The following is a 15,246-nucleotide window of genomic DNA, read 5'->3' on the forward strand; positions in this document are numbered from 1 at the left end:
ACCCATTTAGTTCCTAGTTCACCATAGTCTTTACAATATCAAAACCCTAAATTCTAAGCTTTATTATTAGGGGTCCACCTATAACTATAAGCACTTATTTCCCAAATATACCCTAGATACATGGGGCTTGAATGGAAGCATATTTACTGATTCCTATAGGGAAAACATTTCATGAAATATTTTGTACTTTAGAGGATGTCAAAGAACCCTCACAATCAAATGGATTCTAAGATTCAGGTCACTTTTTGAGCTATTATAAACCTTCAGAGAAAAACCATCCAAAGGTCTTTCTTTGGCTTGGAATGAAAGGAAAGGGAAATCTTTTCTAATTGTTTTCAACATCTGTTAACACTCTATGTGCCTACCAGCTAATAAAAGTTAAAATGATAAATCACAATAGGAAATTAGGTAATGTAGCATCCTCACACATTTATAATATACATAAATTATGCTTTCAAATCCAGGGAGTTGTATGGGTTTCCATCTTTTATGGCTGTATATTTCATCCCCTACCTTTCCAAGACTTAATGATATAGGTTATGCTACTTCGCTTAATAAGAACAAATAAAGAGATAATAAAAATAAATAGGCTTCACAGGCTCAGACAGCCATGGAAAACCATTTTTATCTTATAGCTGTAAGTGCTAACTATGCAGGTAAATTTCACTGGTAGCCCATCCCATTTCTTTAACCTGATTTCAAAGTGTCAGTGCAGAAAATGCCAGTGCTCTTGAATAGGAAAGTCTTGATAATTTTTGATTGCTGAGAAATAAAATCTGCTGAGTTTATAATACATCCCCCCCTTTCCTTCTATTTTCTTACCCTCCAAAACAACATAATTTTGCAAATCACATAGTGCCACTTAAATTTACCATATTTTTCTCTTTCATTTAATAAATCCTCAGATTCTTTTGGTGATTTTAGTGAAATTCATCAACATCAGTAACAGATTTGGCAGTGCTGATGTAGAAAAAATGAGAAATACATATGATTTTAGGCATGAGGAGAAAAAAATTAAAATAAATGGAGATGAATACCACGGTGAAAATTGTCACCATTTTCCCACCAAAACATACAGAATGGAAAGCAAAATCTGTACAACATATCATTCAAACACAATGCTAGCACACACTCACACACTGATATGTCTGAGCATGATGATAAGCATATACATGATAATGACTTCTGTCTGGGAGAAAACAAAACAAAATAATGATACAACACGCTTAATAGCAATATTGTTTATGACATTGTAAAGTCTCAGAAGAAAAAAAATAAGATGAAGAAGCTGCTAAGGCAATGGGATTAAAAAAAAAAGATAGGTGTTTATGTTTGCCAGCCACATTGCAGAATTGAACACAGTCACCTGTCGTTTTCCGCTTAACACAGGAGAGATGAGTTGGTCTAGTATATTTGATAGCAGGTTTTAAAATGATTTTCCTGGAAGGAGAGTGGGCCTGAACTTCTGTTTTTTTACCAAGTTCAGCCTTCTTATAAACTGCTATGGATAAGAAAACACAAAAGCACACAATCAGGAAAAAATGAACAAGTTCAATAAAACTGAATAAAATCTGATAAATTATTAACGTTACCACTGTACTGGCCACGAAACAGTAATCTTGAAGTACTTGGCATACATCAAAAAAAATAAAATAATAATGATTGTTAAATGAACCTTTTTTCCTTCTCACTTCATCTCTGGAGACTGTGCTAGGTTCCTTTTTAGCTATTTTTCTTTCAGGAGTGGAAATTCTGCCTCTCCCAGTTTTAAAGGGTTTTTCTTTCCTATGTTTATCGAGAGATGGTCTCCGAACTTCCTTCTCTGCTTTTTCTTCTTTAGGAACAGTCTCTAACTGCTCTGTCATGATGCTTCTATCATCATCTGTGGGATCAAAGGAAATTATAATAACAAAACAAGAGCAACATCAGAAATTAGTAAGGGACATCAAAGGTCCTTGGGATTTAAAAAATGAAATATAGGGATACTTTAAAATGTTAGGGTATTTATAACTATTTTGGGCACTGGACATTTATAATTTTTGTCCATTTAGGTTACTAAGTTTTGTTAGGTAGCAAGAAATAAAAAAGGATAATGCACACCTTGAGTATCCACCCAGAGGCTGTCAGCATCCATGATGGAGTCATCGATGGTTGTTTCATCTTTGTAATCATCATATGTTTCTGTCTTGTATTCAGAAAAGCCAACATCTTCCTTTTCTGGGGAAGCAGGGGCCTCAGGGGATCCTTCCTTGGGCTCCCCAACTGCTTCTCCAGCTTCCTCTATTTCCATTTCTTCTTCTTCTTCTTCTTCAGGGGGAGAGGCTCTACTTTCTGGCTGCTCGAGGGCAGCAAAACGCACACTGTGGGAACCAGTTTCTCCTTCGTCTGTTGTGGTTTGCACTACGGTGATGAAGTCATCCTCAATGGTCACCACTGACTCAATTACTCCCTTGTACTCAGGCATCTCTGCTGCACCCAACTCCACCAATTCCTCTTTGACAGCCGGAACGCTCAAGTCTGTTATCTGGAGAGTTTCTGAGCGGAAAAGTAGTTTATCATATTCTCCTCGGGCTTCTATTTCTTCCTCTTCTTCCCTCTGAGTCTCCTCTGGTTCAGATACAATCCCTTGTAGCAATGGTTCAATCACTTCTGAGGGAGTGATGGAGATGTCTGGAGTTTCCTTGACTTCTTCTTTTGGCTGCTGAACTTGCTCCATCTGGATATCAGGCCCCTTGGTCTGTACTACATAACTCTTTGAATCACTTACTGCTGGAGGCTCTTCTGCTGGCAATTTCACTGTGGTGTCTTCCTGCAGTACAGTTACTTCTGGGGTCACTTCTTTTTTGCTCTCATCAGCTTTCAAGGATTCCATAGTCAGACTCTCAGGAGTGTGATCATGTTCTCCACTTGACTCATAGGATTCTTCCTTATCTACTGCTTCCTGATGCACCAGATCAGGCTTGGCCACTTTTTCTTTGACTTCTGTCTCAGAAACTTTGCTGCTGTCTTTCAGGTGACTGGGCTCAGTACTGGGAAATGTGTCTCCCTCAGGGGGTTTGTCTGGTTGAACAGCCTGGATATGAGTTTCTGTTCCTTTCTCGGTATCGACTACCATTCCTAAAGCAGCCTGCCCAAAGTCACTGATCTTAGCTTCAGGTTGACTCTGCTCAACTTTCTTGGCAGCAGTATCCAATCCATGGTCTGCTTTTGGGGATGGTTCTGCCTCAGTCACCTCTGGCACTGAACTAAGACTCTTTTCTGACTTTTCACTAATGAAAATAGAAGTCTCTTTTGGTTTGATGGGCTCTTTCCCAAATACTTGTTCAAAGGTCATTCCTGTTCCAAATGCTTCCACTTTATCCACTCCCTCTGCTTTTTTGGGGTATTCTTTTTCTACCAGAAGCAGCATTTCTTTGGATTCAATGTGTTCTTCACTCTTTTCTAGCACAGTATCCAATTTATCATTACTTTTCTTTTCATGATCAAACTCTTTACCAAGATCTGACTTATCATCAGAGATGGGCTGGGCTAGCTCTCCTTCACTACTGAATTCTTCTTTGACTCTTCCAGCTGCTGCCAATTTCACTTCAATTAATGAAAGATCAGTGGCCAAATCTCTTCGGATCTTGTCATCAGAACCATCATAAAAGGAGCCACTTTCACCTGATAGATTATCACTGTCCTGGACAGGTGATGGTAGAGGAACTGTGTATTTATTGAAAACACAGTAACCCAGATCCTCAAGTTGACTGTCTGCTTTTGTGGCAACATGGTTTTCATCAGTTAGAGTAGTCAAGCCAGTGCTGCTCTCTTCAAGTAGTGTCTCAGATGGTACTGATTTCCTTCTTGCCACCTCAGCATCTGCACTCATAGAGGCTAACCTGGACCTTGTGCCTGCTAGATCCAACATTTCAGGCAAGTCAGGGGCCATCACGGACCCATTTTTATAATAATCTTTGGCCAGGAAAGGTGATTCACATAATGATTCTACCTGGATATTATCTGCTCTGGTCACTTTCTCTTCCTCCAATTGTTCTTCTTCTTTGCTTTCTATTGGGAAACAAGGAGCTTTCTCTAAAGCAGGAGTTGTGGCTGGAAGATAATCATCCCCTTCATCCATGCTCCCACTAGTATTAGTGAGAATATCAGAAGCCAGTGGAGAGAGATCATGTCCCCGGCCAAAGTTAAATCCAAGTGCTATGGAATCTAGGCAAGACATGGGTAAATTGATTGACATGCTTCTTTGTTCTATTGCAGATCTACCTCCAAGTCCTAAACTCCGGCTTAGAGTCAAATCATCCTTATTTTTACTGTGGAGGTCCCTTTTTTCTCCATAAACTTTTGGATCAATGGTGAACATTCTTTCTTGGGGAGAGCTAGGCTCTTCAGGTAGATCAGTTGGATAGTTCTGTGCAAGGGTACTGTATCCCCCCTCTAAAATGGGAGCAGGTTGCTGCTCTTTTCCTGGGTAAAATTGCTTTTCAGAACTTTTATGTGTAGGTGAAACTGTATCATAGGATTCATAGACACTTTCTTTTGTATCACTCAATTCATAGTAATCACTACCAGACTGGATGTTCTTTGTGGTTTCTTCTTTCAATGTGGAGGTTTCAAAGTACTTTGACATTCCAGATTTGTCTTCATCCAGCTGCCTATTATAATCAAGAGAGGATGCAGCCCCCATTCTGTGGACCTCCATGTCTTTGTCAACAACTTCCTCTCGAAGTTCTTTGGATGCACTCTTTTCAGTGAGGAGACCTAGTTCATCAGGGGTTTTATCCACCATTTTTGATGTTGTGGCTTCAGGGAATGAATCGCATCTTAAATCATCAGTGGGAGTTTTTTGGTCTTTCTTTTCTTCCTTTTGGAATGTTTTCTCTGTTGACACACTGATGATGCCCATCTCTTCATCTAATATCTTATGGGGTTCATTTTCTTTTGACAGGATTTTCTTTTCAGGAACGACATTTTTCTCTTCTGGTTTTGGATAAAGTTCACTGTCAAATAAAGTAGACTTCTGTCCATTGAATGTACAAGGCTCTTTTTTCTGCTCACTTTCTTGCTTTATTACATCTTTTTCTTCTCCAACACTGGGAATTTTCTCAATAGGACTTTCTGTCACCGTTGGCTTTTCGGCTTTTACAGATACTGTAATTTCCATTGAGGCAGTTGTTTCCTCTGCTTTTAAGGTTTTTTCCATATGTATTTGTTCATCTTTTGGGATCTCTTTGGCAATCTGTGAGCTGCTAACCTCTTCCTTAGGCTTTTTATCTTCTGGCTTCAGTTCCTCTGTTGTTGAGGGTAGTGCTTTGGACTCAAGTTTATCTTTTGTGGCATCTGACAAATCAGCCTTAGGTTCAGAAGGTAAAGAAAAGCTCATACTTCCAAAAGGCGTTGGTCTTGGAGAGTCTAGTCTTTTCCCATCCCACTTTGGGATTTCTTGAACTTCATACTTTTCTTTCATGGGTGTGAGAGGTCCAGGAGATAATTGACTATATGTACTCCATTCATCCTTGGGTACTTCAGTGGACAAGTCTTTTTGCTCTTTCTGAAATACAGTCTCTGAAGGAAAATCCACATCGAGTGCTACAGCAATTGGTTCACTTTTCTGCTGCATGTACTCTAGCTCTTCCCCAAAAGTCTGTTCAAATGGGGTAAGAGGTACCTTTCCATCTTCTTTGTGATGTATGTCCTTTTTATCTATAGGTGGTGCTGGCTGAGCAACTAAGGCATCATGTTTAGGCAGTCCAGCAGGCTTACTTCCTTTCTCAGATTCCTTTTCCTTCTTGTCTAATGGTTCACCTGTGAGAGGGCCAGTACCCTGTTGTTCATGGAACTCCATCTTCGAGGCTGTAAGTAAATCTGAAGTAATTGGGTTGCTTTTTAAACAAATCATACACAGTGCATTTAAGCAAACAGCTTATAATCATTCTTTGACATGATTAATGGATGGGAGGGTAAAACAAAAAAAATACATGGAAACATGCAGGGATATTATTTATTTAACAATCAGTATGAAAATGGGTTAAGACAAAGATGCATATTCAAAATTGATGGTATGGGCTCTATCTATAATTAAGTGTTGTTGTGGAACTTTTAATCCCTCAGGTCTGTATGAGAATTATGTTAAGACGAGTAAAATGTGCACTTGCTCCAGATGCACATTTTAAATTAAAACAAAAAACAAACAAAAAAAATTTTCTCTAGCAGAGGGTATGATGCAACTTTAAGGGCTTAACTGAGAGAGGTATTGATTTCCACTAACCTTTTACATTACTTTTCTCAATACCTAAGTAAAATTACAGATTATAGTCAGAAGATTAATTACTTCCATATAAGATAGGATTGTGACTAATTTCAAGAATAAAAAGTTTCTAATAGACATTGAGCCCCATTTTTAAAACTAAGCAACTGATATGAATTTTCCAACATAAGGGTACATTTCACATTTAAAGGAAATAACTAATATTATTGTTAACCAGCTATTTTTAAGTTAAACCATGAAAAAGAGACAAGAAATATGGGGATAATTTAAGTTGTCAAATTAAAAATCTTTACCCAACATACATGGAATATTTTAAAATACTTTATATCACAGTCTCTCAATGAAAAATTTAAAATAATAGAGATTGAAGAGCTGTGTGCTTAATCAATGAAAATTAAAATAAAGCCAATTCTAAAACAACTGAGAAAACATTACTTGTTAATAGCTTCAAAAACACTGTTTATCATAATAGTTTTTTTGATGGCTATGATAACTGATGACAGCATTTTAGCATTTTTTTTGTTTTGATTTTTCTTTTTGAGATGGAATCTCTTTATCTGACTTAAGGTGGGAAATATAACAGTCATTCACAGGCCTGATCCAAATATGGATCATTATGAAAGGTTTAACCTGCTCTGTTTTTCTAACCTGGAGCAGTTCACCCCTTTTTTTAGGCAGCTGGAGGAGTTTAGCTTTCAAGAAAGAGCTCACCAAATTAGTCAGGAACTTAATGTAGATAATAGATTGGATTTACCTTTATTTGAGCTCAGGATTTCTGAACTAAAGGGATCCATCACCCTCAGCCTACCTGATTATAGGTATGTACCATCATATCTGATTCCACTGGTGGCATAAGGCCTGTGCTAATTGGACCAAGTGGAAGTATAGTATAGTCCAAGAGTTTTATTACAGTTTTAAACTTTAATAACTATTAGCTAATAAAAACTTAATCAATAACCATTAAAGCTTAAAACTGCACTAACACTTTGGGGATATACTTTACTTTGTAAAGTTTGGTAAAGAAGAATAAAATCAAATCATCTCTCAAAAAGAAAGTGTTTTGGAACATCATTACCTTAAGTACTTGTGTATCCTGTTGTAACAATAGAAAAGAAATACTTTATGAAATTCTAATAAAGGTCAGATGAATGAAAACTCAAGAAATTTGGAAATGACCAAAGGAATGGTATGGCAATATGGAAGGGAAATGACACAAGAAGCATCAGCAGTAGCTCAAGAAAAACTAAACCAGAATGCACTAAAGCATAAAAACACAGCACACTGCACTGCAAACAAAAACACATCTATAGTTTAAGCCTTTGGTATCACTGTCCAAGTCAACAAATCTAGTTTTTGAAAGAAAAGCAGATGAATCTCTGCACCAAAAAATTAAAATAAAATAAAATAAAAGTGTACACATATTAGCAATGTGACTGGCAAACATCTGAGATGGGCAAAGGAAAAGCACTCAGGTGACATTATCAGCTTAGCTGCAAAGCATATTGTATCATAGCAAAGTAAAATCAGGAATCTGGTGCGACAGCAGGAAACCATGCGGTCAAGGAGCACCGATGCAAATACAAGCTATGTACTCTTGAAGCATAACAACTGCAGCACTATAAGAATGAGAAGAATAAAAGATGGAACAGCTTTGGGAAATGCCAAGTTGGTAAAGCTATAAAATAGCCTACTTATTAGCAAACACATGCAAATCCTAAAGGAGACACACCTTCCTCAGAAGAGAAAGGTGTTTTTATATCCAGAGACACTTCCTGGACCACTTTTATACTTTTCTCAAGTGGTCCCCCAGGGGAAAAACTTTCTTCTGGAACTATTTTGGCTTTTGAACTAGAATCCACTCGGACCTCACTGAGGTCCATTGGTTGGTCTGAGGACTTAGCGGGACCACACTCTTTGCCCCATTCTTTTTCAGGAAGAGCAGCAGGTTTCACCTCCTCAGCCATTGGACCCTCTATTGTTTCTTCTTCTTAGGGATGAAAAAAATGTTGACATCAGGACTACAGATAACACACAGTACAACATTCAACAGAGCTTTTATACAAATAACACTTTCAGCTCTATCTCCATGATATAATGGCAACCTCAAGTGGATTTTCTTCTACAGTTAGGATGAACAAATTAATCTTATTATGAAAGATACATTGTCTACTGGTTGCTATATTATACTGCACAATCATTTTATGATAATGCATTTTAATCTCTTGAAATGCCATTTAATTTGAAAATTGAGAGCTGAAAGAGTTTTATTGCTCTATTTTCCCTTAGCAGAAATGGCTATAGGTTGAAAATATGTCAAATATTTGCTGGAAGTAAGAGATGGCGCCACTTGTTAACAGATGATTGTGAAATGTAATGGTATGGTTGTATTCAGAAAAGCACTGCAATTGTTAGTTATGTACTGTTTTTTCCAATGTAGGAAGTCTCTACATAAGAATTTAAGAATAAGAATGCACAATTTTGGAGAGAGAGTTTGGAGAGAGAGTTCTAATAAAATAAACTTTTAAAGGACATGTTTTTCTCAGAGGCCAAAAAAAAAAAAAGTCAGAGATTAAGTACCTTGGTTGCCCTAATGTAGAATCCATCAAGACTTACTAGAATTTATTCAATATTTCTATGGTATACAAAGCAGCATGGAATAGTAAATGGGGAAGTAGCTTTGAAGCCTGGAACATCTGGATTCAAGACCTGATGTCTTGGCTGTGTGACCCCCTGCAAGAAATTTATCAGGGCTCTGGATAATTCTTTATGAAATTACATGGTAAAGAAGGTATCAACCTATTTTGGTAACTAGAGGGAGTTTCCTCATCTGAGAATTTCCTAATTTCTTATATTAATGAAATTACAGGTACAATCATTTCTAGGCTGAAATATATGCAGTTGTCCCTTTCATTTTCTATGCTATGTGGAAGAAAATGAGAAAAAAATCAATTACAGTCCCAAACAGTTTGGAAAATATGATTAGGGAAACAACATAAAATCATATTATTTTCTAGAACCTATTTTTAGGCATCTAAATTTAAATAATAACAAATTCATATATCCAAAAAATATTATCTATTATTTTTTATTTCACTGATATTTCAAACATAAAATAAGAGAAATTATTGGAAAATATTCATATTATTGAAAAAGTAATTATGGTAAAACATTTTCTACCTTGTTATATCTCAATGGAAGAGTTATATTGGGAATATTACATGCCTTTTAGTTTTAAGAACAGAGTGGAAGGAAGAAATTGCTAGAATAAAATGTGGTTCTTTCCCCAAACACACATTTTATTTCTAATGTAAAATTTATTACTAGCTAAAAATTATTAGCTAGATATACATATTTACTATGTTAATAGTTAATCAAATTGACATTTTTGCTTTGAGAGGTTTTCTTTAAGTTGTACTTTTGCTTTTTTGAGCTTACCTTACCATGTTCATTTAAATTACCCTTTCATGGTAGCATAACATAATTGATTTCTGTGATCAAATTAAAGAATTTTAGTGTTACTCTCCTGTGATAACAGGAGACATTCAATACTAGTACTACATTCAATGTGACATAAAAGTAAATTTTTCAAAATCCTTTTGTTTCTTATTTTTCATAAATCATGTTTGTTGTACACTCTAATCCACTCATCCTTTATTGGTCACCTATACCTTTCTTGCTTTTACTATTTTATCTTCTGAATACAATTGAAAGATAGATTTTTTTTCCTCTACAAATACACATTCTTTTACTTTATCAAATTAGGATTGGCAATACACTAGCGTATTTTAATTTCAAGAAAATTTGGCATATCCATGTAGGATATGAATATCAAACTGTAGGATACAGGAAACTAGATTGTATGACATAGAACACTCAGCTGTTATTCACAATAATAGATGTCTACAACTGTAATTCTTAACATTGTAGTCAAACATCCTTGTCTTTTTCAATGCCAGAATGACATCTTCCTTAAGGTTTAAGAAGAATAGTTGGCTTTACTTCATGGTGTTGATTAAATTGTTATTATATAATTAGCTATATGCCTCATCTCATCTCAACAAAGCCAATTAAAAGTTAATAATAATCATAGCTAGCAAATATATAGCAATTAAATTTTATGAAACAATTGACATTGGCTTTGTTTGCAAAATATTTAATCCCCACAATGATCTTTTGAGGTAGATATATTTTTGCCCCATTTTACAGCTGAAGGAACTTGCCTAGGGTCACACAATTGACAGAATTTGAATTCATGACTTTTTTGATTCTTGAATCCAGTGCTCTAGCCACAGAGCTCCCTCAATAAAACCACTAAGTGATTTACTTCCCAGTTTCTAAACATAGGTAGATGGTACATAGGAAAGAATTAAAGCCACATAATCAATTCTGCCTCAACAGACTACTGAAGTAACCTTTCCCCAGATTGTACAGTTATGCATCATGAATTTAGTACAAAGTTAAAGTAGAACCCATTGATTTTGGATTGTGTTCCAATGATGCTGTATGGCTGGGCAGAAGAATATAAGAAATACATATACCTTTGTTAGCCTACACAAGAAGATAAATGTATATACTATAATTTACATACTACTTTGTTATCTATTAATAGATGATGGGAAGGATTTAATCCTAGAAATCAACCTCTTACCTTACTCTTTGCTGTTGCTTTGGAATAAAATGTCCCTTTTAAACATATTCATTATACCACTAAGAAAGTAGTGGACCTGAGCCTACATAAGGACTTCATTTCCATGTGGAAAAAACATGTTGTCTCTGTTCCCTCCCCAACATGAAGGCACAAGTAACATGATGAATATGGTCAAGGTTTCAGGGTGGGGAGGAGGAGCAAAAAGGGACCATGCTTGGTTCACCTTTGTCATGGCTCAACAGGGTCTCTGCCATCTGCGTGGTGGCACTGGGGAGCATACTACAGTCAATCCACTCTGAGCTGAACAAGGGGTGCTCATAGTACTCCTCATCTGAATTGTAAGGGTCATCATCAGGCACAGACACTGAAATGGAGGGGGCTAGGAGCTTACGCCTCTCCCCGCTGGTGGCAGGCAGAGGTCCCACTTTATCCTCAGCCCCTTCATCTACAAACAGACACACGGAAGAAACTGCAGGGAGAACTAGACAAGACAGACAGACACAAGGTAAGACAGGACAGGATGGATGCATGCACAGGGACAGAGATCATGGAAGCAACAGGGTGGGGTAGATGGATGGAAGTCAGCCAGAGCCAATGAAGAATGGAAAAGATGAATGTTTCATGCTTCAGTATCCAGTGAATTCAACTTATTCTTTTTGATAATTTTATTGCCATTTATTGATCTACATGAATCACAGGCAGTGTGCAGCCTTTGTGCATTTCAGAAGTCTTCTATATCATGTCTTCAAATAAGCCCAACAACTACAGAAACATTAGAATGGAAACACAGCACTAGAAAAATCAATCCACCATTTCCTTAGGGAGAAACCAATTTTCAATCTTCTCACATTTACAAATGTGCAAATTTCATCAGCTACAAAAAAGAAAGTTGTTAAAATAGGTGAAAAAGTAAGGGCAAAACTTCTCATTTGGAATACTATAGGATATTGAAAATAGCTGGAATGCTCAGGGAATTAAGCATGCTGTTAATTTTATTGTTCTAATTAACAGAAAGTTAGCCAGAAGTTTTGTAGGAAAGTCTGTTGAAAATTAACCATTCAAAATGCATTCTAAGTGTATCAGTCTCCATTCCTGCCTCAATAAGGAAGACTCAGACAATGTAATGAAATTTTTCTTGGATAACTGAAGTTGGAATGGTGTCTTTCAACTTTATTATATGTGATTATTAGAAGTAGATAACAAAAGAGATGGGATTGAATCTGCACTGATTCCTGGGAACTGGTATTTTATTTTTTTTATCTCTCTGATAGAAACTTATTTTTTGTGATTTGTTTTTTTTTTTTTTTTCTTTTAAGAGCAGTATTCAGGAAAAAAAATCATTCAAGGATTTTAGTTAGTTGCTTCTTGTTAAAGCTTTATTGAACATATTATTTTTAGTTCATTAAAATACAGATATTACCTATGTTTTATATTTTCCATTGTCCCTATACTCGTGTCTCATTGAAATTCTCTGGAAGTACATTTCCTGTCCAAACAGGCTGGTATCTCACCCTTGTGTAAAGTGAAACCACATGAGTGCAATTAAAGTGATACTATGATAACCCAAATTTTAATTTATTTTTAATCTTGTTTTTAATCTTTCCAATTCTGGTTTGTAATAAATTTTGATGGGTGGAAGTAGCAGTCCCCCAACCCTGTAGTTTTAATCTTATAATTGGATCATATGATTAGAGAGTCATTGGTATTCAACCAAATATTATCAGCACAAACTAAATTTTTTTTATTCTCCACAAATGGTAGTTTACCTTTGGGATTTTTGTATTTTTCTGCTACAAAAGTTGCAACAAAACAAAAAAAAATTTGCTTCCACCTCTGCTAAACCATTCATTGTAGAAACCAGCCAGATGTTATACTTTTAGAATCCATTAATAAAATAGAAAAAATGAAAGAAAAGATGGAATCTCATTTCAGCCCCCATTTTTCTCTTTCTTAGCATCTTGAGAGCTTAGTCAGGTATGGTAAGTGCTTAATAAATAATAGTTGATTGACAAGATAAGCAGTATTGAATAGATGCAAAAAATAATAAAAAAAAAAAGGAAAATGAAGCCCTCACTCACATTACAATTTCTTTTAAATAATGCTTGGGTATGAATCTAATTTTACTGTGGAAAATCCATAAACTTTACATTTGAAGAGTTTTTCAACCATAGCTTTTAATATATATATATACATATATATATATATGTATATATATATATATAAGGTAAGCATGTATATATATATGGTAAGCACTTGCTTCTTGTAAAAGAAGCTATCTATCCATCCATCCATGCATCCATCCATCCATCTATCTATCTTCCTTTTTATTTTTGAATAGAACAATTTAAAAATGTATTCTTACCTATTTTAACTCACACTATTTCTGAAGGAATAAAAGAACTCTAGTCATCTCATTGGCAGAAAAGTTTCCCAAGGAGCTGAAGACTATCAAGAAGCAATCTATAATCTTTGCATACTATAGCATATTGATTTTAGGGACATCTAGAAAGTTGGCTTTGTGGGGCCACTGTAACTAGAGAAAGAATTATTCATTGAATATTTTATTTTATTTTAAAGAATTCTTTGATCTAGCTCCAAAATTGACTTTGAATCCAAAGTGAAATTTTGCAAAGATAGTTATGTTGCTAAAAATGTTGTTGTTGTTTTAAGATAATGAGGATGATGAAAACAACTATATTTCTTTTCATAATCTAGTAAGACATCCACATTTTGGTGCCCTTAAGAAAATAGATTAATACATCTTTAGAACTGGAAGTTACATTTTGATATCATCTTGTCTAAACCCCTTATTGATAGCATATAAAAACTTCTTTTTTAATATTAAGGTTTATGGATATTTTAAAATAATAGTTTTAAACCATTATGTTACAAAAAGAAAAGAAAATTAATTTGACTAATGATTAAATAATTTAGAATTATCCCAAAATTTTAATAAAACCATTTATTATATTCTTGTCCAAAAGGACAAAAGAAATTCCAAAAGGAACAATAATGTACACAAAATGCAGATAACTTCAACTGCAAGCAGGGCAAGGAATTGACCAATTATTCAAACTACTATGTTGAATATATGTATTATTTATATATGTATCTGTGTTTATGTGTTTCAATGAAATCTTTCCTCCATACTTATTGCCTTAATTACTAATTCTTATTTAGATTCATTCATTGACAAAGAAAAGACTGTCACTAATTTGATGTAATTCTTATCTTAAGTATAATAGCCACAAATACCACTATCCCCTATAGATTTTCTGATCCATATGTAGCAATATATTTATCAGCTTGAACATATTTATGAATGTAAGTATAATTAATAATTGAGAATCATTTGAATTTCTTAAATACTGAAATTTTCATGAGTAATATGAAAATGAATAATATCTTATAGTACTTATAGCAGGCATTGCTTTTGTATTGTTTGTCCTTGAAAGAACCTTGAAAAGATCTTGTCTACATATTTCATTTTTACAAATGAAGTAATTGAAATTTGGAGAAGTTAAGTGACTTTGGCAGTGTCACTCAGGAAATCAATAATGGAGTCACAATTTGAACTTAGGTCCTGTGACTAAAAATTCAATGTCCCCCCCCAAAAAAAAAGCCAAACTATATTGCAACTGACTTATACATTCCTTTGTGCAAGTTATTGGCTGAGCCAGGCACTATTTATATTTTTATTATGATCAAAAATATGAATTTCATAGCTATTGACATAAACTTAGAAAAAAAAGAGTATATCTATAAATTCAATTTCTATTAGAAATTCAGTGCTAAGTATCACATTTTTTCTGTATAACATATTTGATTTCAGAGTGATAATTTATTTTTCATAACCAAATAATGAAAATGAGAGATAAGCAGATAATTGCAATGATGGTAAGAAATTTTTTCTAAAGCATTTGTTAACACTTAGAGCACTTTTTAATAGACGATTTCAAGGATGTTGTTGTTTCAGGATAGATGGTTAGAACTTCCTTTAACTTCCTAATAATAGCAATAGCCCTAATAATAATAACTGACATTTGTACAATGCTTAAAGTGTAAAGGTTTAAGGGTTTATTTATTTTTTATTTTATTCTTTTTTTTTTCCTCCCCTGAGGCTGGGGTTAAGTGACTTTCCCAGGGTCACACAGCTAGGAAGTGTTAAGTGTCTGAGACCAGCTTTGAACTCCCATCCTCCTGAATTCAGGGCTGGTGCTCTATCCACTGAGTTGCCCCCTGTTTTATTCTAACATACTAATGGAAAAAACCTAAAATTAAGGGTTTATTTATTTTTTATTTTACTCTAACATACTAATGGCAAAAAACCCTT

General features: G+C 34.9%; 1 protein-coding gene across 38 annotated transcripts in view; it reads right to left on the reverse strand.

Moving 5' to 3' along the window:
- Positions 1 to 15,246, reverse strand: part of MAP2 (microtubule associated protein 2) — a 352,478-nt gene that overhangs the window by 41,505 nt on the left and 295,727 nt on the right. For 18 of the 38 annotated variants that reach the window (XM_074298858.1, XM_074298855.1, XM_074298871.1 and 15 more), the window contains 3 exons: positions 2,101 to 5,862; positions 1,676 to 1,882; positions 1,367 to 1,501 (listed from right to left, as the gene is read on the reverse strand). The exons of 7 other annotated variants lie outside the window; for them this stretch is intronic. In XM_074298858.1, the coding sequence (XP_074154959.1) occupies positions 1,367 to 1,501; positions 1,676 to 1,882; positions 2,101 to 5,862 (4,104 nt within the window). Of the gene's footprint in view, positions 1 to 1,366; positions 1,502 to 1,675; positions 1,883 to 2,100; positions 5,863 to 7,994; positions 8,250 to 11,136; positions 11,359 to 15,246 lie in introns of all 38 variants that reach the window. 13 more of the 38 variants (XM_074298861.1, XM_074298859.1, XM_074298853.1 and 10 more) reach the window with 4 other exon arrangements.

Source organism: Sminthopsis crassicaudata, chromosome 3, assembly GCF_048593235.1.
Source record: "Sminthopsis crassicaudata isolate SCR6 chromosome 3, ASM4859323v1, whole genome shotgun sequence".
NCBI lineage: Eukaryota > Metazoa > Chordata > Mammalia > Dasyuromorphia > Dasyuridae > Sminthopsis > Sminthopsis crassicaudata.